Source organism: Cebidichthys violaceus, unplaced genomic scaffold (assembly GCF_023349555.1).
Source record: "Cebidichthys violaceus isolate CVI_PGR_0920_01 unplaced genomic scaffold, fCebVio1.0.p SCAF_2, whole genome shotgun sequence".
Classification (NCBI taxonomy): domain Eukaryota; kingdom Metazoa; phylum Chordata; class Actinopteri; order Perciformes; family Stichaeidae; genus Cebidichthys; species Cebidichthys violaceus.
In genome coordinates this window covers 14561917-14588617 of record NW_027176372.1, presented here as the reverse complement: position 1 = coordinate 14588617, position 26701 = coordinate 14561917, and the positions used below count along the sequence as shown (strand labels likewise).

The following is a 26701-nucleotide window of genomic DNA, read 5'->3' as shown; positions in this document are numbered from 1 at the left end:
ACTTTTACTGAAATAAAAGATCTGACTACTTCTTCCACCACTGGATTTCCACCAGTGATGGATAGATATGAGATTCAGTTCTTGTGATATCCAGAGATACAGCGGCCTCTTGTGGCCGATTAGACTCATGCTGAGATGAAACATCTCACTGCTCTGTTGCTGACTTGTGGTGTAGCCATCGTCAAATCCTCATCATCTGATACAGATACACCCTCATCATTCAGGGGCTCGGCTTGCATGAGCAGATGGATTCCTCAGAACTGGACGTCTGTAGGGTGTGCAGCTCTAAGTGTGAGCGTGTTACATGTTCAGTGAGACACTCTGCCCCGCTATCGTGTGACCCCCCTCCCTCTGTCTGGTTACCACAGCGACCCGCAGTAGTCCCCCCCCCGGTGTTGTGTTCCATGGCGTCTTGTTGGTTGTGTCGTTGTCTCACTGGGAATTTTGGGAAGTTCATTACCCATGGGGCTCGCTCCCAGTCAGATTCCCAGTCTGCCTGGCACTGCTCAGCCCTCCTGACAAGAAGTGCCTGCTGCTAATTACACACAGGTGGGCCGAGCGCACAGAGAAGTGTGTGCACATTTATTTGTGTTTGTTTGCCTGTGACTCTATATATCGTTGTCACTGTCTTCATTAAAAAATCCCAAAGTTGTTGCACATGCTGTTTTTGACTTTGAAACATCTGCTTAATTCAATTTTGGCATGTGAGGTGTATAATCTGGGTAATCTTTCCAGGTCTAGTTTCCATAATGAAATCAATCTGCATAGTCCTTATATGAGAGGCCTGTTATGATGCCTGGATGTTGTTATGATGACTAAAGAAGCTGTATGAAGTAACAGTGAAACAACAGTAGATTAATCATAATGGCAATAAACATGGACAGCACATTCTTTCAATTTAGCAGCAGAGATGATCAAGTTTCAAACAGTGAAGTTTAAAGAGGCACATTCTTCCAGTGGGGTAGCAGTGTTTGTGTATCTGTGTCCATATGTACAGATGTGAGTGAACTCCATCCAACCACCCATAGTTTATGTAGATCTCTGTAACAAAGGCCAGAGCTGTGGAAGTGGTCAGTGGTCTGTGTGTGATATGTTTTCACACCAATAACTTCTCTCACATAGACTGTTCATATGGAGAGGGGCATATGCACATTAACACGAATGAGTCAAGTTAGTTTCCGGAGGGCAGCGCAGGGCTTACTTGTGTTGTGCCAGTGACTTGTGCCAGCAACTTCTTCTTTATTTATTTTGTCATTGTTAAAACAAACTTTTTCCTTATATCACTCTTAGAGACATACTGTCTCAGCACAATACAATACAATTCAAGCCTTTAAACCTCAGCAAGCAGGAGTCTTAATTCTGTGACTGTACACATTAACACAGAATTCATCAGTATAAACATAACAGCAGTGGTGGAAAGTTAGTAAGTGCATTGACTCAAGTGACTAAGATTTGTAGATTATTGTACTTTACTTGAGTATTTCCATTTTCTGCTACTTTATACTGTTTTTGAGAGGCCACTACATTTGTTTAACAACTTTAGTTACTAGTTACTTTGCAGATTGAGATTTATGATGCAAAATATAATCAGTAAATAAATGAAGATGTGTCACTATAAAGACTTAATTAATCCCTACTTTCCAGCAGTATATAAAGTAATTTGGTCTACAACTAGTCCCACCTTTACCGGCTGCATCATTAAAATGATGTACACATCAATGCATCAATAATTATAATCCAGTGGTATCATATCTTTTTGAAACATGCCATTTTGCATGAGTGTGTTTACTTTTAGTAGTAGTAAGTAAAAATGTTGATTGCATGACCTGAGAGTATTTCCATACTGTAGCTTTACTACTTTTACTTGAGTAAAAGATCTGAATACTTCTTCCACCAGTTGTCATATAAGCTATGTGCATACCTGTGCGCCTGTTTGCCAGTGTGTGAGTGTGCATGTGCTGCACCTCATTCAGGCGGCATACACATGTCTAACAGTTGTTAGGTTCATCAGACTAATGCATGCAGCAGTCCACTTCCATTGAAGCATTAGTTATGTGATAAACAATGTTAATGACATGCGGCCTGTGTGTATCTCAAGCATAACGCCATAAGTGTGTGTGTGCGTGTTTGTGCGTGCTGATGTATGTTTTTTCTCCTCATGTAACCCCCGTCACTTCTTCCTCTCATAAATCACAGGCGAGAGGTTTGAGTTTCAGAAAAAGAGCCTTCCCACTGTCAAACAATCAAAATCAAGCAGGCTGACAGAACAGTGCAGAGGGGTAAACACACACCAGTTGATTCTCATTTGAATGTCCAGCCACTGGCGTGTTTATACAAAAGTGCCAGTCTGTGAAAGACAGCGGCTCTCACTCAGCAGAAAAAGGCCAAGGCCTCTATTGTTCAGTCTTCCAGGCCGCTGAGTGCAGATTAAAGCCAGACAGTCACCCGACAACATGTCAGTAATTTTCTGTCCCTAACACACAGCACTCTGGTATGCTTTATGGGGCTTTTTGGTTCTGGATGCAGCCACTATTTTTTTTTAAGAAGGCAAATGTCATGTATCACAAATGATGTTAGCCCTGACATAGAGTGGAGCTCTATCCCTGTGGCAACATGAAAGTAAACAGAAGAGGGACTGAAAAATACTCACCAGAGGGTTGGTGGACCACTGCGAGAGAGGAAATGATAATGGTATCAAAGGAGGAAAGTCGAACCAGGGGAGTGGAAAGGGTTCCCTCACTCTCACCATCGTCCTTAATTTTGACGCCTCTTAATTGAGTCTAATGTGTGCGACACATTACCATGTGTGTTTCTAGCTGAGACGTCTGCTCTGATGTGCAGACACCAAGTTTCCACGAAAGCATCCTCAGCAATTACACCATGCTGGATAATTACCAGTCTGCACCATAGGGAGTACAATAAAGACAGCAGAGACACCCCTCGCCATGTTTCATTGGGATTAAGGCACACACATGTATGAGCATGCACATACACACACACACACACACACACACACAAACATAGACCCAGACATATGCCCCCCTGCAGGCCAAGTTATTTTCCAGAAATGTGTTTCAAAGCCATCTAATTGGTGGGAATGCTGATTCAAAACTTTACATTTTTGTATCTACTGAGAGATGCTGCAGGACAAGATGGCGATGTAGACTAGAAATACACAACATTAAGCTCCTTTTTGTCTACGTTCCTCTATCCGTCCTTTTATTCTGCGACCTGATCCATTTGCTGTTTGAGACGGAGAGATTTTACTAGTGGCTTTTATTTGTTTCTGCCTGTTTTCCAGCTCTTTTTCCCGCCTCACAGACTGTTGTGTACTGTAGGTTTGTACCACACTGGCACACAGTATGCAGTATAACAATATAGATGTAGAGACAGAAAAGCACAGAATATGTCAAAATCCAATTTCCCCTAACTCCAAGTTTTCCCGACTCATATTCTCATAAACCCTACTGGCCCATTTTTCACTAAAAGTTCCTTCTGAGCTGTGTTACTGATTTAAGTAAGGCACATATATTTTAAAGTATCTCTTATAATCAGTCATAGAAGAGCTTCCTGGACTTCTGTATTGTTGGTTGATTTATTGCTCCAGGTAGCTAATTCTGGGTCTTATTTTCTTCCATATATTGGATACCTGTGGTTGTCATAGGTTACAGTATCTACTATAAACTTCTGAAGTATGCAAACTGTGAACCGCCAGATATTAGATACAGGATTCTACTGTTGACAAAAAGAAAAAATCCTTTCTTGCACACAGACACACACAGCTATAGTCCCTTCTGTTCACAGGGCCACTGTGTGGCTTGTTAGCAGCCATAAATCAGTCTGTTTTTGCTCCGGTTCAGACTTTGCAGCAGCCAATGACCTCACCGTGTGAACCTCGTCTGCTCATCCTGACAAGTTTTGAAGGATAAACGCTGATAAACGCTGCCAGATGCAGAGAGACCCCTGCATACACACACACACACACACACACACACACACATGCATAGATCCAGAGACATGGACACAGATACCTGGGAAAACTCACTGTGACATTTGTAGGCTCATTCAAATTCTCACTCCTGCATGCCCGACATGATGAAAGCAGCGTGCTGCATTTAATAGAGTGGTGAAACTACAACCTGTTCTGTACTGTATGTAGCATCCAGCATTACATCCTTACTCTACACACTCCTCCCAACTTTAGACAGTCAGGGTGAAATTATTGCCATCCGATTGGTCCCAGTCATTTGTTCCACCCCCAACTCAGCCACCCACTGCTAATTTCACAAGGGGCCCGAAATCAAAAAGACATCAGGAACCTCAAAGCTGTACTTTTTATAACCCCCTTTTATGCAGACTAGCAAGTTCAGTTTTTGAAGAGAGTTTGTAGCCATAGCCGTCATATTACAAGACTAAAGAGGGGCAGCAAACGATCACATGACCTATTAATGAGAGCGTCTCCAAAGTATCATTTCCTCCTTGCTGGCTTCTCCTCTTGCCCACTGTCCATCAATCAAAGCAGGCAGCGACGAAACTGTGGTAGGTTTTCACTACAAGACCTCAGGTCGGATGGCACCCATGGGGCCAGTAAAACAGGGAGATGAAGAGAAAAGCCCTACTCATGAAAGCCATCCAAGGCCAGAGATGACGATTGTTAATGATGGTTTCCAGTCTGCAGAGCCACCAGGACTGTGAGCGGTTGTGCAACACAACGACTCAAGGGATCCTGTAAAAACAGTTAGCTTAACTTTGAGTGCGGCCATTAAGGAGGAAGTCAACATTAGCCTTTACTACATACGTCACATTTAAGTGTTTTAGGAAAGTTTGATCCAACTGTTCCTTTATGTTTAAATAGGGATCTAAAGGTTTGTGCCTTTGAACTGAGTGTTGCTTTGCAGAGGAGGTTCAATGACTGCTCGACTGTTTTTATAGAGGTAAACAAAGTGGACAACTCCAACTGCTGTTTCAGCACTTGGGTGAGGTTGGATGGGGACTTTAAAAGTACTTAACTGCCTGCTGGACTATCTCATTACCACAAACACACAGAGAAGCGGTAGATGTGGGGTTGTGTGAAAGATTATTACAGCTGGACAAAATCCGCCCAGAGTCTATTATGTTGAATACCACACTCTAAATCTTAGAATAATTACAAACCACCTGGAAACGTCTCATTATTTGAGTCTCACTTGTGCACACAAACACACACGCACACACACACACACACACACACACACACACACACACACAGTTAAACGGGGCAGGATATACATCGAACATTTGTATAAAAAGTTCTCCATTTTCCTACGTTTTCATCCAATATTTGCAGCTGTTTTCTCTCCGTTGTTTACAAACTCTCTTTTTACTGTCCTCCCTTAAAAAGTTTGTCTTGCCAAATCCACTTAACTGTTTTTCCTAACTTAAGATCACTTACATTGTCTCCTCAGATGTACGGAGAAAAGACTCAAACATTATAACAATACTAATAAATAACAGCCCGTTTATGATACTTTGGAGGAGGGAGACAGTGTTGTCAGTGGATTCAAAACAAATTGTGTCTTAATCATGTTCTTAGCTCAGACTAATAGACATTTTTGGAAGGATTAGATTAACATTTTTTGGACACAAATGTATTCACTGTTTTTCTGAGAGTAAGATGAGAAGGTTGATACCAGTCTGAAGTCTGTAAAAAGTGTACTAATCAACACATTAGATCTCGACTGTTTAATATGTACAAAGCTGAAGTGCAAAAAATGATATGTGGTGGTTTTATTGGGGTTATGTAGATTGTTTCCTTACCAGTCACAGTGATTAGCTAAGCTAACCATTTATTGGCTCTAGTTTATGAGACTTGAGAATGGTATCAATCTCATCATCGATTTCATGGCAAGAAAGTGAATAATCATATTTCCCAAAATGGCAAACTATTTATTTAATGGTTCTTTGTCGCTCTCTTTTGCCTTTTTCTTCATCTCTCCTCCAACAGGGTCCTCTTGGCTTGGATGGGAAACCAGTGAGTATTCCCATAATGAAATGTGTGAAACTTGCTTCAAGTGACAGTAGTTTGATTTTAATTCAGTTTTTCTCATCTCAGGGTTTCCCAGGTCCCAAAGGAAGCCAGGTACACCATCACACACCTTGTCTTGTTTTAGTTTTCCAATAGCACATATCAATTACACTGAAGCAATTCATTTGCAAAGATTTCCTGAGAATCCAGGTGGGTATGTGGCCTGTAAGACAGGTGATGTTTTGCTAAACTTCATCAATCATCTTTACTGGTCCTAAGGGAACATTGCGACTGAGTGAAAAAAACACGGTAGCCGTCTTGTTTCTTGTTCCACCTCTTAAGTCATCCCAGGGCTCACAGCCACGGGGGACTCGTGGCTCAACTGAACCGGTGCTGAAATCCCCTTTGCACTTCACCTCTGAGTCCCATCCATCACTTTTCTACTGAATCCCGGCCGCGCCCTCCAGACACACCCAGGTGTAGCGTGGAAACAGGCGAAGCAGAGCAAATGGGTTACACACCAGTGAGACAAGTGAGGGAGAGAAAAGAGTTTATAACCTCACAGAGGCTCTTTAAAAAGTAATTATTCTACCCTCTCTAACCCCCCCCTCCTTTGCCCACGAGAAGGACGAGTCATCTGCTGAAATGTAAACCCCTCACAGCTAAATGAGAGCTGTTTGAAAAGCTCCTCTCCAAACAACGTTAAGCTGTTGTTTCCTACAAAAGGAGACCTCAAGCTGAGTCTGTCCTTTAAAGAGGACTCTCCCCATTTCATGCCCCAGCAGGTGTGACAAATACCACGGGACCAGAGTCGCCTAAGTACACAGGGGATGCCAGATGAAAACAAGAGGATAAAGGATAAAAGCAGTTTAATTTGTTGTTGGATGACGGCCAGGGGAGTCAGAGGGTTATTCTACAGGAATAAATCAAGTTTAAAGGAACACTGACAAGAGAAGAATGAGTTCAACGACCATAAACTAAAAAAAAAGTGGATGGAGTTCATTCAGAGTCATGGATATAGATAAAAACAAGGTCAATAATGAAACCTTTTATTTTTTCCACTTCTAAAATGACATGAATAATAGAAGAATAGCTTTTTTATTAATGTAAAACTCACAGACTAATTTTTAACATAATACCTTTTGCAAGCATAGACACAAAGTTATTTCACATTCCTACTAAAAGCATTACAGATGTTATCAAAACCAGGGTAAAACTGACATCAAAAACTAAACATTTGTAATAAAGGACGACTTCCATATTTAGTTGCTCAACATTTTGGATTTCTTTGGGAACTTTGGGATCTCAACTAAAGAATTTAAAATAAAGTTAGCTTGATTTGATTCAAACAATGTTTGACTGACTGTATATTTGCCAGGGGAACCAGACGTTTAAAGAGGCTGAACTGAAATTGAAAACCCCCAATGATAATTACACACCCTACTACTACCTGCAAGTCACTTCTTCCTGCTCCTCCATATCGTCTTTCTCTGAACAGAGAAGGAGATAAGCTGCTGCTTGTTATCATGTAGCCAGTCACATTAACAAACTGCAGCTCATCCTCTGCACCAGACACCTCTCTCACCTCCGTACTCTACTATTTAGAGCTCCAGTCCAGAAAAAAAGTCTGCCAGGCAGTGAAGACGAGAGAAAAGGGGGAACAAATCAGAGAGGGAGGCTTCACACCGGATTACATGGCAGATTTGGCGACTGAATAAAAGCAGAATGAGGGAACGAGTGCGTGAAATACAGGAAGAGTGGAAAGAATAGACAGTTTAGAGAATAGAGTTATGAGAAAAGTGTCTGGGCTGTAAGATCTGCTCACAGTAGTCGCTTTTAGAGAGGCGGCGGCTGAGATCAGAGACAGCCGTTCTCCCAGTGTGTGGTGCCGCCAGGCTTGGGCTCCTTGTGCCACTGAGTCAGACAGAAAGACAGACAGACAGATAGACGAGGGCACAGCACAGCCCAACCGACAGGGTTTAGCTCATCTGTGGGCCTGGTGTTCATGAGACAAAGTCAAAGGCCCAACACACAGTGTCACTTTGTGTCAGCGTCTCACATACTAGCCTACACATGAGTGCATGGGCCTGTTGTGTTAGACCCTGTGTTTTTAGTTAGCGTTTCCAGCATTCCACAAAACATCTTCCCCTCTGAGAGAATGACCAAACAAAGGAATATGTTGCCCCTTTCAGTTTTATCTCTCAGCAAAACAGTTTTTATCTCACAAAGAGAAGCCCTACAAAGCATGCTCGCTCCAAGCTCATGTCATATGGTGCTCTTATTGTGAAATGTGTTCAGACAGAAGTGACTTGTGATTGAGAAATCTCAGTGGCACGGCTGCATTACTGCCTCGCCTCACCATTTGATTGAATGCACCCTGCAAGCGGCCAGTTTAAGATGTACTGCACTGTACATGTTGCTCGTGTGATTTATTATTTATCTTGACCAACTGTCTCCGATTATCTCCTCCCTCCTACAGGGACCAGCCGGACCCAAGGGAGAAAAGGTATGCTTCAATATGGACTTCAACTGCCCTGCCAGACAAGTCAATGATTGTACTGTATGGACGTATTTCTCACAGGCGGACAGCTTCAGAAATGCATGCACACACACTTACACACAACCTCACAGGTGTTCTCTGCAGCCCTCCCACGTTCACGCTTTCACTGCACGCCCATCAAACGAGCCATAGATTACATGTAGTTGTGCAGGAGCTCGTATGTCTCCGCACATTCTCACGTCAAGGCACTAAACAGGTTTACAGGCCTTCCGCAGGGCTCGATGATAGCCAGATGTTTTCCCGTTCTGTGAACCTCTGCCCAGCCTGAGATCATGTAAGTGACCATAAGAGCTGAAAGAGCTGGCAGAGGAGGCTCGTGCATGTGGTCGTTTGTATACGCACTGATGGCTCACTTTGTGTGTGTGTGTGTGTGTGTGTGTGTGTGTGTGTGTGTGTGTGTGTGTGTGTGTGTGTGTGTGTGTGTGTGTGTGTGTGTGTGTGTGTGTGTGTACGTTTTTTACACTCAAGCGAAAATTGTCCAGATAAACGCCGCCACAAGAACAACTGCAGTAAACAGCATCTGTCAGAGCAGGATTCAGTTTGATGAGTGGGGATTGCAAATGACAGATGATGCTGAGGTTTGGAAAATTGGCTCCCTTCATGTAATCATGCTAGTGGCTCTGTGATGAGAACATGAACTCCAAATCCTCATCAGTGAACCAACAATCTACAGCACGTGCTCTTTGACTTCCATCCCGTCCCGTCAGATTGTGGTCTATCAAATGATTTATGCAGTAAATGTTGACTTCCTGAGCTGGTTTGAGGACAGATGACCTTTGAGTCCCTTCCTTCCCGTTTTTAAGTATTAGTTTTTAAGCCTGTCTGTCACAGCCGCTCTACAGTAGCAGTAATGTATTATATGCCTCGTCTTGTGTGCTTTTACAGTGTTAATAGCTGCTGACAATTGTTATTTTCCTGTTTTTCTCCCAGGGGGATCAAGGAGACATTGGACCACGGGTAAGTCATGTTTTCTGTCTTTGACTGAGAAGGTGAAAAGAGATGTTTATGACTGTTTAATGTGCATTTTATAAGCTATTCTTTCTCTACAGCTGATCTGGCTGAAAAGGCCTTTCCTTTGATTGTTTTTTCTTCCTCAGCAAATTGAAAATGAGCTTCCATTTATATTTTCCTTACAGCTTTTGTCTTTCTCTGTCTCTGCCAATCTCCTTTTTTGCACTTCCTGTCATGAGACACTGTGGTTTTCACTTTCCAAATCTTTGCAGTTTACCTTTACATTTTATTTTTAAAGAACTACAAGTTTAACACGAAGTCCATATCTAAAATAAGCTGTAACAAACATTTACAAAATACCTTTGTCTGAATGACAAAAAGCCACTACTTATAAGGAAAAGTTTGGCATTTTGGGAAATATACTTTGATTCAAATGAAAAGATTGATACCACTCTTGCAGATACTTTACTTGGCTGTAACCAGAAGAAACATCTGCAGCTATCTATCACGTGTATGTGCAACTGACAGTGTCTTAGGACTGCAGGGAGAAACCTACACCAATGCATCTGAGATTTAAACCCAGACCAGACAGAGTAACAGACCATCACAAATTGGAAATTGTAAAGTTTTTACAACATCTGAAAAACTACTCATCATTTCCCTGTTGTCACGCTGGAGGGATATTGTGCATGTGCAAACGTGAAATGTTTTCACGTGATAAACGTGAAAACACATCTGATGACAAGTTTTGTCACATTGTGTTCTACATAGCATTCACCACTTGGACTTTTAATAACTCAAAAGAAAGTATTTTTACTCTGGGCTACTTCCCCAGCAACTGCACCCACAATGCAGTTCGGCTCCTGTGATGAGGTTTGAGTTGCCCACATTTCCAAAGCCAGAGATGAGAAATTATGATATTAAAGAACGATGGAAATACTTAAACGTCACCATCAAAACCCAATGGTTGGGGTGGTGCGCCAAAGCTGCCATCTAGTCTCACCCAAACTATGTTTTCTTTATATTACGGAGTAACCTAGCTCTGCATCTGGTCCATGTTGTCAGTGTTGTCTTTTCATGTGATATCATTCCACCCACTATGAGATCTATGTAATTATCTCCCGTTTGATTCACTGTGGTTTGAAAATAAGCCCCCTGTGCTTTACATGGTAATTTCATTTGACTCTTTGAAGAGGTCAAGTATCCTGAATGATGTTTTTGGAGTTTGATTATTTTTAGAATATAATATCAGGTCAAGGTCACATTTCCTCACGTGCAAAAAAAAAAAAATAGCTACTGAGATCATTTATCCATTTTCCCTTGGATGATAAATTGTAGAAACGTAACGTAGAACAGTAATGATTAGTCGCTTGATCAATAATTTAATGCAACAATTTGGATAATTAATATAAATGATTGACAACTGACAAAAATAACCATGGTTGCAGTTTCTGAGTCGGGAAAAAGAAAAGAATATATATATTTATACACTTAAATTCAAACAAGTCAAATGGCTAGCAGAAGCTAATATATAAATATGTAATATATTAATATTTTAATTTTAAAAAAACTGAAAACTAATATACAATTCATCTATTCTGGACAAAAACTGCAAATTAGCCAGTAATTTCCATATTGGCAGTGGCCTGTATTATGAGAACCATGACTGACTATGAGCCATTATAAAATGTTTATTAAAATAACTCTTTAAAAGGCTTCTGTAGACACTTGCTGCGTGCCTTTATTATTGCTAACTTTCATTAGAAAATATCCATTAAATGAGTTTCAGAATAATAATAAGAAATAGATGTATACTCATAAATCTTTGAAGAGTTGGAGCCTGGCAATATTGGCATAGCAGTGTGTGTTACGAGTATTGGAATGAGACTGAATGACTATTATTTTTTTAGCAGAGCACAATTCGAGTGTAAATTTGACAGGGCTGCCCAGCGGAACAGTATTTATGATGCGGCTCAGAAACATAACAGGCATTCTTGATTCCTATCGAGGCATACGCCATTTGGTTTCCCAGCTTATCCCTTCAGATTTTGTTGATGATAGTTTGTGCAAGAATTAAATCTTTTTGGCATTCAGCATTACATAGTTCTTCCAAATAGTAAATATTGAGTTTGGACAAGGTTTCTGGAGCTTGGATGTCGTTGGATAAGTCTGCAGCCGAAAAACCTCAGAGTATCGCTTAGAGACACAGGCTTGGTTCAAAACAAACCCTGCAGTTCCTAAAACTACTGTATTTGTGAATGAGGTTTGGCATCGGGGTCCATTTTTATAGATATGACTAGATAGGTTAGCAAATGAAAGGCTTTTGGTCTCTGAATGTTTAAAACATGATTTTCTTACCAGCTAAGAATCACTGCAGATCAAAGGTGGCGCAGTGGGTGTACCCTCATCATCAGTACATAAGCTCAGTCATCACTTTGCCCTGATCTCAACATTGTACGCTGATTCACCTCTGAACTCTACGAGAGGGTGAGAGAAAACATGTGAAAACAGGAAGTGGCCATGAATCTATGTCAACCTGTGACTTCCTGTCAATCCATCATGTTCAGTGCACTCAGGCCGAATCTGGTCCCAGAACAGATAACAACACGGGACCACAGGGCTGTTAAAACACAATCAGATGTCATAGAACAGGGGTCACTAATAGGCGGACCGCGGTCCAGTTCCGGACCCAAACGCCGTTGTATGCGGACCCGTACCTAAAACCGATAATTGATAATTAATAAATTCTAACAGAGTACTTTTATTTTTACCGGCACAGCTTTTTCAGCCTTTACGGCACTCGTTCAGCGGTCCAGGAAACATACAGACCAATTATATGCGTTGTAAATCATATACTGTATGTGTATTCCTATAAGCGTCGCAACTCCAGTCGGAGAAGTCCGTGAGTTAGAGAAGTTATTTCACATGGTTTTCTCTAAGAAGAGAAATGTGGATAGTGAGACCAGAGAGACCAGTCTTTAACCACGAATGGACAGACTCTTATATCTTCATTCTTCCTACAGGCAGATCAAAACCAGTATGTCTCATATGTTCAGAGACCATGGAGTGAGTTTAGAAGCGGTAATGTGAAGCGCCACTACGAGACAAAGAACACATCTTTTGAGCAAATGTACCCACTCAAATCTGAAATGAAGGTACAAAAAATAAACGATCTAACAACCCAAAATGATCAGAATCCTAACACATGAATTCACTGTCCAACAATGATGTTAACAGAGAGGAATAGAGCTGAAACAAGTGGTTTAATAACCACAGATGAAGTCCCTGCACACAAATTTCTCTTTTTACAAAATTAAAATAATATGGATATCGTGGCTTTTATGATTGACAACTTCACACCTCACGATTTAAAGCTGCAGGGAAAAGACAATTCAGTTAAATTAATTTTTCTAAAATTAAGTACTTTATTTTAAGAGTCACATTTTTCAAAAGCTTACTGATATGTATTTAATTTTTTAATTCAGCCTACATTTTACTTAAAATAAGAGAACATTTATTTATTATTAGAGTATATATTATTTAGAATGAATCCAGTTCAATTTGAAATCTGACAATAAATATTGTTTAGATATTATTCAATTAAATTTTCTTGATTTGATTTGACAGTCAGATGTTGACTACATACAGACGTTAATACAACTGTTGGCTGCTTCAATATAGGACTAAATCATAGCGCAAGTTAAGACATTATTTGGTGTTCCGGACCTTTGGATGAGGAAATTCTCTCCAACTGGACCTCGCTGAACTTTAATTGAATACCCCTGTCATAGAACCACCAAAACATGTCAAAAAAGGTCATGTGTGGTGTCGCATCTCAAAAGCAACTGTAATTGAAAGGCAAAAAGATGGTAGCCATTTTTCCCAGACTCCATACTGTCATAAACATACGTAGGATGTTGTGAATGCATGTTTAAGTTTGTCTGGCGGCTTGGTTGAAAGACGAGCCACGATGGGAGTTTCATCCACAGCCAAAGCCTCCTCTTGCCTCCCTCGGAGCAGCTACAAAAAGACCATAGTTAGACGGGGCTCCGAGGTTGAACGGCTGTTTGTCTTAGTATCAGCCTACGGTCTGATGAGAACAAGGTAAAGGATAAACCCACTGTGAAACAGCCTATTCTCTTATGAGAGTTTTAAGGAGCATACAGTATGTGTGCAGTATGTGGTCTCCATGGTGGGAACGGTGGGAATGAGTGAATGTGACATTGGGAAGAGAGGAGTGTGTAGGCAAAGAGAGGAAGAGGAGGGGTCTGCGGTGTCAGAAAAACCTCAGCTATCCAGCGCTCACCGCAGCCTGTTAACGGGAACCTCATGAGTGGACTAGCATCTCCACTCTTTCTCTCCCTGCTGTCCAACTGCTGTTCTTAGATATTCTCTCCATCCTTCATTCAATGTGTTTTTGGAGGGAACTCAACCAGAGAAGCAACACAGTGCTCCGAGCTTTGTGGCGGCAGACAAACTCTGCTCCTTTCAGCTTGACAGACAATCATCACAGTTACTGTCTGTCGGCTGGAAAGAGCCAAGCCACCTCTGTTTGGTTTGGTCGCAAAGCGACGGAGGGGAGACATTAAATGAAACGCACACACAAAATTAAATACATGTTTGAACAAGAAACCCAGGATACAGTTTCTGAAAGGACAAAGGGGACAGTTACTGGGTCTTAGTTTTGATTTAGCAGTATTTCTCAGTTTTAATGGAACGTATGTCTCACTATTTGCAGATGATGTATTTTTGTTCATTCTCAAATGTATATCTTGTTATGCTCTTTTCAACCCCATTGGTATGCCACAGGAAGTTATTCACCGTTCCCCTTGTCACTTCCTCTCTTCAGGGTCCTCCTAACTACGGCACATATGCAGGTCTGCACAGTAATCAGATTCTCACCGTCAAGGTTTGTTCCTCCAAGCAAACTGTCCCGTAGTCCTCCCGGTCGTCTCTGCCCTCTGTCAGGCTGCTCATCTGTCACTATCGCTGCAGACAAATGAGCAAAACACCCTCCTTGAGCTTTCTCTTTTGGCTTACAGCTTCAGAGGCTGCTGAACTCTCATCTGTTTTACCCCCCAGCAGTTATTTCCCTCTTGGTTGGACTCTCCTCTGCAGTCTCTTAATTAATTATTGGTTTCTGGTTTCTTTACTCATTTCTCCCTTTCTTTTCTCCCTCTCTTTTGTCCTTCAACATGCTCCATGTCCCCCCCCCCTCTCTCTCTCTTTTTCCACTCTTTCATTTTTCTCCTGTATTTCTACTTCTTGTCCCTGCCGCACCTCATGCATCTCAGATGGTCTTCCCCAGATATGATCATGGCTTTCTCTCTGGAGACCAGTCCAATAGTTTTCAGAGACGTTTTCTGAAGGTACACCACAGCTAGTGCATGTGTGCACTTTTAACACTTTAACTAACCTTTTTTATGTCCTGATTCGCAATGCATCGCCCTTCTTTCGTACTTTCTCAGTCATGTTGCATTTCATTGATTTTGTGTTTTTTTTCATAGTTTTCCTCAGTGTGCTGGCTTGTTTAGTTGTATTAATTTAACTTATTATGTTTCATCGATTATAAAAGTTCTAAAGCATCCAGAAATGTAGCAAAACATTTTGGAAGATGAGCCACGCACATTTCAGAGAGCCTCCAGAAATGTGTGCTTCTCATTACAAGAAGAATAGAAAAGCTTTGTTGGTGACAGTTATGTTCAAGCCTTAGCTTAATAGAGACATGATAATTATCAGTACAAGAAAATAAGGATTTGGTCTTCTATTTGAAGGTCTTGGTAATATAATTTTCTTGAAAGGGCTTGCTGTACCATGTTGCTTGCCGCAACAAAGCAAATGCTAATGCACCACATGTTCGTAGGGATGAGAGGGTGCAGAGGAAATGTGTCACCATGTGACTATTGAGACAACACTGGGCCTACAGTACATCCCCTTCTGTGGTGAGCAGGACTTCATAGGGCGTTAATAGGTTCTGTTTGCCCTAAGCATGAGGGTGGAAATCATCAGAACAAGACGTGCCCCCAGTTAGATGTAGATCCAGTGATGAAGTCAGGTGACCCTTGAATTTTTGTTTTCTGAAGCATAAACAAAAAAGAAACACCTCATTCAACAGATGGCATTGTCCTTAATTAACAATTTCCTGTGTGAGAGTGCATTTGTCAGCATGGGTGTGTTTCACTTTGTGACTGAATATCAGTCTGACTCACCAGATGAGGCCTGCTGCTATTGGCCAACTCCTAGTGTCACTTTTTAAGTCTTTATCTATGATATGATATGGTATGACTAGCAAATTAAGCTAATAAGCTACATGCTAGTGCTGAAAAAAGTAGAAAAAAATTAGGATTTTGAACTATGTAGAAAGGCCTAAATGATTCATTATGCTGATTGTATTAAAGACATTTAAAGGCTATAATCTACATTTTTATATTGACAATGAATCAGATGTCTTTTTGTAAATCACTTATGGTAATAAACCCACGGAGGTCCATTAACCTCAATTCTCCTCAGCTCATCTTTTAGCTCATTGTTTTGTTATTTTCCAATCTACAAGCTTACTGTTTTGATTCACTTGCACCATTCTAGCTTTGTTTTCGCCTGTTTCAGCTGTTTTCATGAAAAACCCTTTAAACCCACCGTATAAGCAGCACAAAACCAGAGATAAACAAAGTCAGCAACTATCTGCTGAAGTATTGAGCAGCTAAACAGCAGGTTTCCCCAGGAGTTGGTGGAAACTAAAAAGAGCTAAAAGAAGGGTGAATATTTGACTTAAGATGGACACGACCATGGCTCCATTACATTACATTACATTACAGTCATTTAGCAGACGCTTTTATCCAAAGCGACTTACAATTCAGTATCTATCTACACACCGTAGACGCAGCTACGGGAGCAATTCTGGGGTTAAGTGTCTTGCTCAAGGACACATTGACATGAGACTAGCAGAGCAGGAGCCGGGGATCAAACCACTGACCCTCTGATTGAAAGGCGACCCTGCTCTCCACTTAGCCACGGCCACCCTATCCAAATGAATGTTGCTCCCTATCAGCTGAATGTGTAAATAGGCAACTGTTTGGTATCTGTTGTTGACCAAAGAGGCTTAGGCAATTGTGATTGGTTCAAGAAATTTGGTAATGGGTTTAAACCTGTGCAGATACCAACAAACGTAGTCTATAGATAATTCAAGACAAATAACTATTAAGAAATAATGCTTTGCTTTTTTTTTCTTGTATTTCTTTCCCTAATTCTTCTGTGTTTTTGTTGGGTTTTTTTCATCAGGGTGACCAAGGACAGGCTGGACCCGCTGGTCCTCCTGGTCCTCCAGGTCCCCCAGGTCCCCGGGGCCCCCCTGGGAACACAGGCAAGGACGGGCCACGTGGCCCTGCTGGCGAGCCGGTGAGAGCTTCTCCTCATGCATCACAAGAGAGAAATGTATACCCACTACATTAAACAATGCACCCATACACACCCACACTTTCTTGCTGTTATTCTCGTCCTCCTTCATCATTCTCCCCCTTTTGCTCACCCTCTAACTAAGGTCCCACCACAAAGAATGCAGTGATGTAAAACACCTCAGTCATCAGGGACTGCCGTTACCCCAATTGTGTTGACCTGGTAGGGTTCAGCCCCAGGTTGAGACAGCTTGCAAATATGTGTGTGTATGCTGTGAGTGAATGTGCATTTATACACATGTATTGAAGGGGTAAGGGTCTCTGCAGTGAATTGCAATGAACCCAAATTCTCTTGCCAGTGAGCTGTGGCTTACCTAAAAGCTTCCAGAATAGCAACTCTACTCCTGGCCTCATCTGTTTTGTGTAAGACAGTGGCCACAAAGTTCCCCAACACGCCCCCCATTCTCCCACCCTCCTATACCACGACTGTGTTGCTGTGCACCCCAGAAACCGATATGGCACTGCGGCGAGTTCATGGGCAGTTTGCCGGCCTTGCCAAACAATAGTTGTGCTCCTCGCCTAAGGCAGTTTATGTTTCTCAAAATTACCTTTCTGCTTCCCAGAGTTTAGTTCATATGCAGCGGCAGCTTAAAGCTGTGGTTGTAGGATGGAAGAGAGAGAAAGAGGCCATGAAGATAATTGTTGTTTAACCAAGCGAAGGACTGAATTTTGTGTTACCCTCAACTGGCACAGGGCAGCAAAAGGACTGAAGTAATACCTGTCGGTGTCACTGTGGGTGAGTTGAGAGATTGCGCAGAACCGACAAAAGAGAGAGCCAGCACCGCTCAGAAAATGACTAAAAGCAGACGGGTCGAAGAGAGGGGGCCGTCCTGTAACCTAGTCGATTTCTGATATATTCTTCAAGTTGATTAAAGGCATTGCAAAACTAAAACAGCAAAAACAAAGCAGAGTGGCGAAAGAGCCGCTCCATGTTGTGGGCAGATGTCTGAGTGTGCTGAGCAGGAGAAAGTGAGCGAGCCTGCCAGTGTGGGCGTCCTTGAACCATCGCCGTTTGTTTCATTAAAGTGGAAAGTAAAGGAAGGACAACTCAAACCCGTTTGCAGGTAGTTTCTGTCTGATGTGTGGCTACCTGAAACTGCTGTGGCGGATGTGTCCGTGAATAACATATCTAACTTCAGGAAATAATTTAAAGCAAATTTAGGATAGTTCATTTGTGGAAACGCATCTGACATCTGAACTGGTCTTCATCCATCCTTTTCTGCGCTCAGGATAAAAAAATGATTTGCAACGGTAATTTGTTTCCCGCTGCTGTGTAGGAAAGATCAAAAGACAAGTAGGGTGTAAGAGGGGTGAGAAAAGAGGTTAAAAAGCTGCTGGAGCAACTGAGGATGGAAATAAAAGAGGACCACATAGCAGTAGAGAGGATCAGGATGACAGTTTGTATGTGCTGGCAGAGAGCAGGAGGAAGAAAACCAGCTGGGGCACATCTGAGTAGCTTCTGCACATTATTTTAAAATATGAGGACAGAGTGGAGGGCTAATAACCTCCAATTTATAGCATGCATTTATAGCAGTGCAGTGAGTGATCAAGTAAACACATCAACTTGATAGCAGGGTATGTGAGAGAGAGAGAGAGAGAGAGAGAGAGAGAGAGAGAGAGAGAGAGAGAGAGAGAGAGAGAGAGAGAGAGAGAGAGAGAGAGAGAGATGGAGGGCTCTTGCACAAGATCCCAGTAAGTGGTCTCTACCATGGATGAGTTCATAACAGATGTTTAGCTGCTCCAAGCACACGTCCACCTGGCCCTCACAAACTGCCACGATAGGTCTGTTGACCTAAATAAGCCACCAAACCACCAAAAGACGGATGCCATAAAGTGGACATGGAATACTCCATCCAATGTTTGTGTTGGGTTATCGCTCATCATCACACACCGAGTTCTGGCCAGGGCTCCATAGTCATCACTTGCAAATTGAAAAAAAGGCATTTTAAATACAGATTGGTGACACATCAGAGGAAAAGCTCATGCCTTGTTAAACACTGACATCTAGTGGCTAAAGTGGTTTGACTCTTTAATGTATATTTACCTGAGGTCTAGTAACTAAGTTTCTCCTCTGTCCTCCTCAGGGTTTTCCAGGTCGTGATGGCATTGAGGTGAGTTCAGTTCAAATCCAGTTCGAGCTATCTGATTGTTGTTCATGAATAACTATTATAAGTCTGTGATGATCATTTGTCTGTCTCTGGATAAATATGGTAAACAATTATATTTCTGCTTCAGGGGTCACAAGGATTACCTGGGAAGCCGGTACGATCATTACTAGATATCTCACCTTGAGTCAACTCAATTTCATTACTTCTTGTTTTCCTCAAGTGTCTTGTAACATTCTGCTGTTTTGCTACAGAAGCATCACGTGACCAAAGGTTTGTACTTTTGACATTTATGGACTTTTATGAATTGACAGGGAGAAGATGGTGAGTCCGGCTATCCGGGACCACAGGGTCCTCCAGGAGCGAAGGTACAGATAAGCGTCACTCATTAAAGTATTTTAATGTGTCTGTCTTTTCATGCATTGTGCTGAAGGTTTACTGTGTGTGAAAACAGGGCGAGTCCGGTATGGCAGGAAAAGGAGAGAGAGGCATGGATGGACTCCCGGGATTGAAGGTAGAAAACCGTTAAATTGCATTTAAACAATACACACATAAATACTAAACACTACACTATTTAGAACATTTAAAATATCTATTGTCTGAGAGAGTTCCACCATAATATGCCATATGTGTGATCAAACAGGGAGACAAAGGGGAAATAGGAGAGCAAGGACAACAGGGACCCATGGTATGTGTATGAACAGAAACACTTGTATTGTGATTATCTTCAGTTGTTTGTGTATCTCTCATTCATGTTTACTTGTCTCTGCCTCAGGGTTATCCCGGTGAAAAAGGCACAACAGGCTCCTCAGACATCATCGACTTCAATGGGAAGCTTCTAGATGCTTTCCAGGTGAGTGCTATCAAAGTGTCAATGAGACCAGATAGATGGTGCATATATATTTCATCAGACATTTATCACTCTCAAGTTAGGCGTCAGGGAAAAACTTCAACAAGCCCAGAAATGGTAGTGTGGTAAGAAACACTATTTTCTTTTCAAAACCGCAAAACTGAACACATCGCCCTTTTCTTCTTGACAGGCCATCGACACCATCAGTGTTTCGGTAATCTGTTGTTATTTCTGCATGGTTTTGGTGGAGTGATCAGTAACTAACACCTATAATGATCACACACACTTGCATAAGCACACAACCTGTGTGTATTCGCATCTTATCACACCTGCTTCAGCCAGTGGATCGGTATGTTTTTTGTAGATGCCCGCCACCCAGAACTACATACTTCAGATGTATTGGATCTCACTCTGGAGGCTATACATCTAAAGAGCATTACTGAATGTCCCTGGACTACTTGTCTACCAGGCTCTCTTGTGTATTCATTTGGGATAAAACACACAGCCCCAGCAAATATAGTACAGCTGTGTTCTTCTATCAGATAACATGCAGCCCTAAGAAGCATGCTTAATCATGCAGAAAAATCACCAGCCTTTTGTTATACTGTTCTGAGTGTGTTTTCATGTTTCCAACGTGCTTCACAAGATATGTGGCTGTAACTCGCTATAGGGCAGCATGGTGTTTTTTTTAAAATGCATTTGTGTTCCACATAACCGAGTGCATAAGGGGAATGCATTAGAAAGGAAAGTAGGGGAACCCCTCATCGTAGCCACAGTCTCAGTTTCATATCAGTCCCCTACACGCCACCCTTTGATTCCATGTACCGTGCTACATGCTAATAACAGATGGCTATCTCTGCAGTGGAATGTGTATTTGATTAAAAACCACTCTGCGCCGGGCCCCCTCGGACCTGCTCTGAAATGGGCTTCTGCATGCAAAGCTGTAGACAGCAGCGTGAGACAGTTACAAAGGGGTCTGTGCAAACACGAACCTGAGATCTTATCAGAAGCCTTTTGCCAACACGGGTCAGTTGGCACCAAATCACACGCAAGGTCTCAGCTAGAGTTATATCCATCAAGCGGGGAGTGCTCATTGGCCACCCAGCTTTGTGTGAAAAGCTGTATTGGTTTCATCCCGTGGTGAAATTTTATGTGATGATGGATTTGGTGAAAAACCATGCTGAAATTGGCTGCCGGTTACTGTCATTCACTTTACAGCTTTTTGTGTAATTATTTGCATGAAAAGCCTTCACTTTCAATTGATGGAATATCTCAGATCAAATAGTTGTTTGTAAACATTTATTGGTTTCCATGGTGAAATAGATGATAAACAGAAATTTTGAAATTGGAAAAAGGAAGAGAGTCCGCATCTGCACATCCGGGAGGCAACATGGGTTCCTTTTTTATGACTTCAAGATGTCGGAGGACTTCAGAGGGAGAAGTAATAAGTGTAATATTGAGCATGTAGAGATTAAGGAGCGTGATTTAAGGGGCTGTCACTTATTTACCAGCATAGAAGAAAACATGGGATGGATATAATATGCTATTCTTCATCCATAGTGTTACATAAAGTCAAGGGACTGTTTTGATTCTCCTCCTTTTGTGCAACGGTCTCATCCCACATCAAAACAATCAACAGAATGGAACATGATGCCAGGCTATAGTTGGGTACCACAAACCCCATTCAGCACAATCTTTGTAAAATGGAATTGCTTCAAGGTGGTTGTGATCAGCGAACAGACTAAAAGATTTGTTTACTGTCAGGCTTGCGTTGAGTAATCAATCAACCTTGTTGTTTTGTTCATGTTCAAGCCTTATGGGGGAGTTTTTCCACCATTGTGATAAACAGCGTAAACAGACATGCGTATCCCCCATGTCTGGAAAAAATGACAGATGTAATGAAAGCAGCTATAATCAGTATCTTTATACTGACGACTGATCACATGACTACTTGTATGTGAAGCGGTTCATCAATGGTGACAAAACCACAGAGAATCATCTGAGCTATCTGAGCTTAAGTTTCAGGTCTTTGTTTGCTCTCTCCAACCCGCAACTCTCCCAGCTCTCATCAGCAATGTTTCTGGCCACAACAGCAAGTCACTTTCATCTAAAAAAGCTCTGAAAAAAACACTGTACGCAACCTGCCCAGCACCAATCTGCAGACAGACAAAGTTAGTGACTAGCTGATGGACATTATGGAGCAAGGCAAGGCAACCTTGGTACATGTGCCACCATTGGTACGCAGCTGCTCCAACGGCACACTAGCAAAAGAGTTTTTTGGAAATGGTCTGTTATAGTTTGACTGAGTATTTCCTCACCCACATTCCCCAAAGATTCCGCCTCTGTTTGGCTAAGACTTGATGCCTTCCGTTCAGAATTCGATATGTTTATTGCTGACGAACAAGATTGGTAGAAGGTTGGTGGAGTTGATCCATTTCAACTCAGATGTGGATGTTTTCATAGTGATGGCAGTCTTGTATAGGGCAATATAATAATTTTTGGAATGATGCTATGCACCTTTCCTATATGGATGGAATAAAATTACAGATGCATTAGAGACTCAAATTTTGATGTAGTGTCATAATAAAAGTTTATGTTAACCTCAATGTTGATATGGCACATTGATTAACAAGAAACTTATTGAGCATAAATTCATCAGGTGGACTCAAACATGACTCCAAAGGAATGCTAATGTTGCTCCATATCTGCTGGATGTGCAAATAAGCAACTGCTTGCTAACAAGTTCACTATATCAATTTAAAAGGTGGCGATGTTGTGTTTACAGCTTGTTTCCACTGCCTCCAGGTGGTCAAAACATTATTGCTGGCGCAGAATAGATAAACTTGAATTTGTTCTAAGATTAGACACGTTGTAAAGATTATCTGGGCATATATATATATATATATATATCTTTTGCTCAATTTCTTTCTTTCTGCAGGGTCCACCTGGACCACCTGGACCCCCAGGCCCTTCAGGGGAAAAGGTAAGGACTTAATCATGAAATTATGGCCACATATAACTAAATGTTAAGATGACTTCTGCCAACAACAAAAGCAGTTTATTACCCACATGATTTAATTTTACTGCGTTCAGCACACTGATGCATAGGTGTCCACTGCTGTGTCATCAGGTCCTCCAGCAAGAACCTATGGGAGACAGGCGCTTGTTTCCTATATTCATTATTCTATAGGCCATATGTATTTAAACAGATATATAGACTCATAATTTAACATATTAGATACACAGTGTTGTAGGCTAGACATTGGCAAATATGCACCTATAACTTATATCACCAACAGCTCAGGTTTTACTTTTTTTTAATACAGTATACCCTGGTGAGAATAATAGATACCGCCCAAGCCTTAGGATCTCTGTAATCCTACCAGTGCACTCCCACCAGCTAAAAATGGGGCTATATGATAAATCTAATTAGATTGTGTGTTAAACCTGAGTTTGTGTTAATGTCATATTCATTAAATTAATCTTTTCTCTGTTTGTCATCTTCCAGGGTGAGCTTGGTTTACCTGGGCCAGAGGGAGTCGATGGGGAGCAGGTACGGTTGCAAAATTGCACACTGGCGGGCTGAATGTCTTCTACCATTGTTTATGTTTATTATTGAACTGACTCACGATTCTTTGTCTCCAGGGACCTAAAGGTGACATAGGTGAGACAGGACCAGCTGGCGAGAGAGGAGAGAAGGGAGAGATGGGACTCTCTGGGCCCACTGTAAGTAGTAAACAAGTTTCTCTGACACACAAACAGTGGAAAGTACATAAACAGCTGGGAGTTCATCTTGCTTTTTGTGGGTCAGGGTATGGACGGACACAAAGGAGAGAAAGGCGACTGCAGAATGGAAGACAACCTGGTTAGTGAAACACACATGCAATACAACATTCCCTCATGTATGTGTATCAGATCAGTGCAGACAACGGCTTAAAGGACTTTAATAGTAATTGGGTGTGTTTTAGCCCATTTGTTACCATTTTGTAAATCTCTGACTTTTCTAATTGTGATGGTTTCCTCAGGTTCAGATGATCTCGCAGCCAGGCCCACCTGGCCCACCAGGGGTTCCCGGGTCCCCTGGATCTATGGTGAGTACTTATAATCTCTATCCAAATCCAGGTAGAAACTATTCATGTCAAGTTTGTTGTTTGAATCTGGAGCTGTCACACTCACTCACACGTGTTTTTCAGGGGCTGCATGGTATGCCTGGTCCTAAGGTAAGACTGCAAGATCAGTATGTGGTAAAGGCTTTGACATGTAGTTTGGTACTCAGTGTTCCTGTCCTTCTAATGCAGGGTGAGCCTGGATTTGGGATAAAGGGAGAGAAAGGGGAATATGGTGCTCCTGGACTCAGAGTAAGCAACCCAATTTTATCATAACAAAACATGCTAAACCTAGACATGACACAGTGATGATAATGTACTTTTTAACTGCAGGGATTAGACGGTCCCCAGGGCACAACTGGGTCTGCAGGGTTAGTGGGTCTTCCAGGTGCGAAGGGAGAAAAGGTAAGCACCTGATCACCTCCCTTAATGTCTAAACTAAATTGTCTTCAATAAAACATTCATTATGATTTATATCTGTGAATGTGTGTTTGCAGGGCAGACCAGGGGAGCCTGGACTAGACGTGAGTGTCTCGCTAGGAATCAATTTTGATATTTTCAATTTGATCATTTTCAATTGAATTCAACTTGAATCTGTGTGATAACTTGCCGTCTGACCCGTATGTGCTTCTATTTCCAGGGTTTCCCGGGTCTGATGGGAGGGAAAGGTGAACGAGGGGAAAGAGGAGACAAGGTTAGTTCAGAACGCAAAAAGATATATTTCGTTATTTTTATTAAAATACTACCAATTCAATATTTTATCCTAAAAAACGCATCGCTGCGTGTTTGGCTGACATCTTGACGTGGATGACGACACACCACCTCAAGCTCAACCTAGACAAAACTGAGCTACTGTTCCTCCCGGGGAAGGGTTGCCCGCACCGGGACCTGTCCATCACCATTGATGATACCGTGGTGACGCCAACTCGGACTGCGAGGAATCTGGGTGTGACCCTGGATGACCAACTGTCATTCTCGGCAAACATTTCATCCGTTACACGCTCCTGCAGATTCCTGCTCTACAACATCAGGAGGATTCGTCCCTTCCTGACTGACGAGACGGCGCAGGTTCTCATCCAGTCTCTTGTCATCTCCCGCCTGGACTACTGCAACTCTCTACTCGCCGGAGCCCCGGCGTCGGCCATCAGACCTCTGGAGCTTGTCCAGAAAGCCGCAGCTCGCCTGGTGTTCAATCGCCCCAAGTTCTCCCACACAACTTCCTTTCTCCGTTCTCTATACTGGCTACCTGTAAGAGCTCGCATCCAGTTTAAGACTCTGGTGCTAGCCTACAGGGCAGTGAAAGGAACAGCTCCTTCCTATCTCCAGGCCATGGTCAAGCCTTACTGTTTTCTGTCCTGGCCCCACAGTGGTGGAATGAACTTCCCACTGATGTCAGGACAGCGGAGTCGCTGCCCATCTTTCGGCGCAGGCTGAAAACCCACCTCTTCAGGAAGTGCTACCCTGAGACTTCCACTTAGCACTTATTGTATTCATACTAGCTTGTTACACTTATTGTATTCGTACTACTTATAGCACTAACTGTTTTTCTTGTTTCTGTACTTTGGCTCTGAGTTATGCTCTGCTTCATGCTCTTAGATGCTTGTTTGGAAAAGGAAATGTACTTATGACTTCTGGTGACTAGTAGTTCTTTTGATTACCAATGTTGAATGCACTTATTGTAAGTCGCTTTGGATAAAAGCGTCTGCTAAATGACTGTAATGTAATGTAATGTAATGTTTTCCCCCTCCCTCCTCGCGTTCAGGGTGACCGAGGATCAGTGGGAAAGAGGGGTCTAAAGGGCCAGAAGGGAGAGCAGGGTCCTCCAGGCCTGGACCAGCCCTGTCCTGTGGTATGTCACATCCACACACACACACACACACACACACACACACACACACACACACACACACACACACACACACTGTAATACTGCACAGCACATTAGAACTTTCCTCTCACCTTATACAGTATTTCCCTGCTCTCTTCTCTCAACACTGTTTCTGTCATTTCCTCTGTGTTTCTCTGAGTTTCCTCCTCAATGCTGTGAATGTGTAACTGGCTCTTGCTGACAGGGTTGCGATGAGAGTAAAGATGTGTCTAAGGAGGCAGGGCTTTCTTCTCCTCCATCTCCTCCTCTTCCTCCTTCCGGCCCTGAGGCCCCCTGTCCTGTGGTACAGTATCTCTGTCTCCTTCCTCTTCCTCCTCTTGCATAACTATTTTTGCATCTTGCTATTTTCTATTCAATCGCTCAAACTCTGTTATGCATGTTCTGTTAGTCACCAACTCATACTTCATTATGTCTAGTTCAGTATTCACTGTGAAGAGACATTCACAGATAATAAAGAAGAGGTATTCAGCTGGGAATTAACTTAATTAAGTCTTCCTTTTTTATTATTCTCATTTGGCTGAATTTGCATTTTTTAGAGCTCAGCCTCCACCTTTGCTTTATTTTACAACATCAGTTTGCTGATAGAGAGTGCACACCTTGGACATTATCACAGTTGTTGCATGACTGTAAGGTGTGTTTAAGCACACAGCACATGACATTTTCTGGCTTGTAAACATTCCACTGCTGTTCTTCCTCTGCAGGGACAGGATGGGCTGCCCATACCAGGCTGCTGGCACAAGGTGAGTGTTAAGAGGTTATTTTTAGAACGTGTTGTTAACTAATTAA

General features: G+C 42.1%; 1 protein-coding gene across 1 annotated transcript in view; it reads left to right on the top strand.

The window, feature by feature from the left end:
• LOC137875423 (collagen alpha-1(XXIII) chain) overlaps positions 1-26701 on the top strand; it is a 117410-nt gene that overhangs the window by 87353 nt on the left and 3356 nt on the right. Inside the window, 26 exon segments of the mRNA XM_068714630.1 lie at positions 5984-6010; positions 6092-6118; positions 8484-8510; positions 9495-9521; positions 14810-14884; positions 16794-16910; positions 19051-19077; positions 19202-19228; positions 19386-19439; positions 19526-19585; positions 19715-19759; positions 19847-19924; positions 20112-20135; positions 22860-22904; positions 23430-23474; positions 23567-23647; positions 23733-23786; positions 23947-24012; positions 24115-24141; positions 24220-24279; positions 24361-24432; positions 24525-24551; positions 24668-24721; positions 25790-25876; positions 26100-26198; positions 26617-26655. Of these exon segments, the coding sequence (XP_068570731.1) occupies positions 5984-6010; positions 6092-6118; positions 8484-8510; positions 9495-9521; positions 14810-14884; positions 16794-16910; positions 19051-19077; positions 19202-19228; positions 19386-19439; positions 19526-19585; positions 19715-19759; positions 19847-19924; positions 20112-20135; positions 22860-22904; positions 23430-23474; positions 23567-23647; positions 23733-23786; positions 23947-24012; positions 24115-24141; positions 24220-24279; positions 24361-24432; positions 24525-24551; positions 24668-24721; positions 25790-25876; positions 26100-26198; positions 26617-26655 (1371 nt within the window).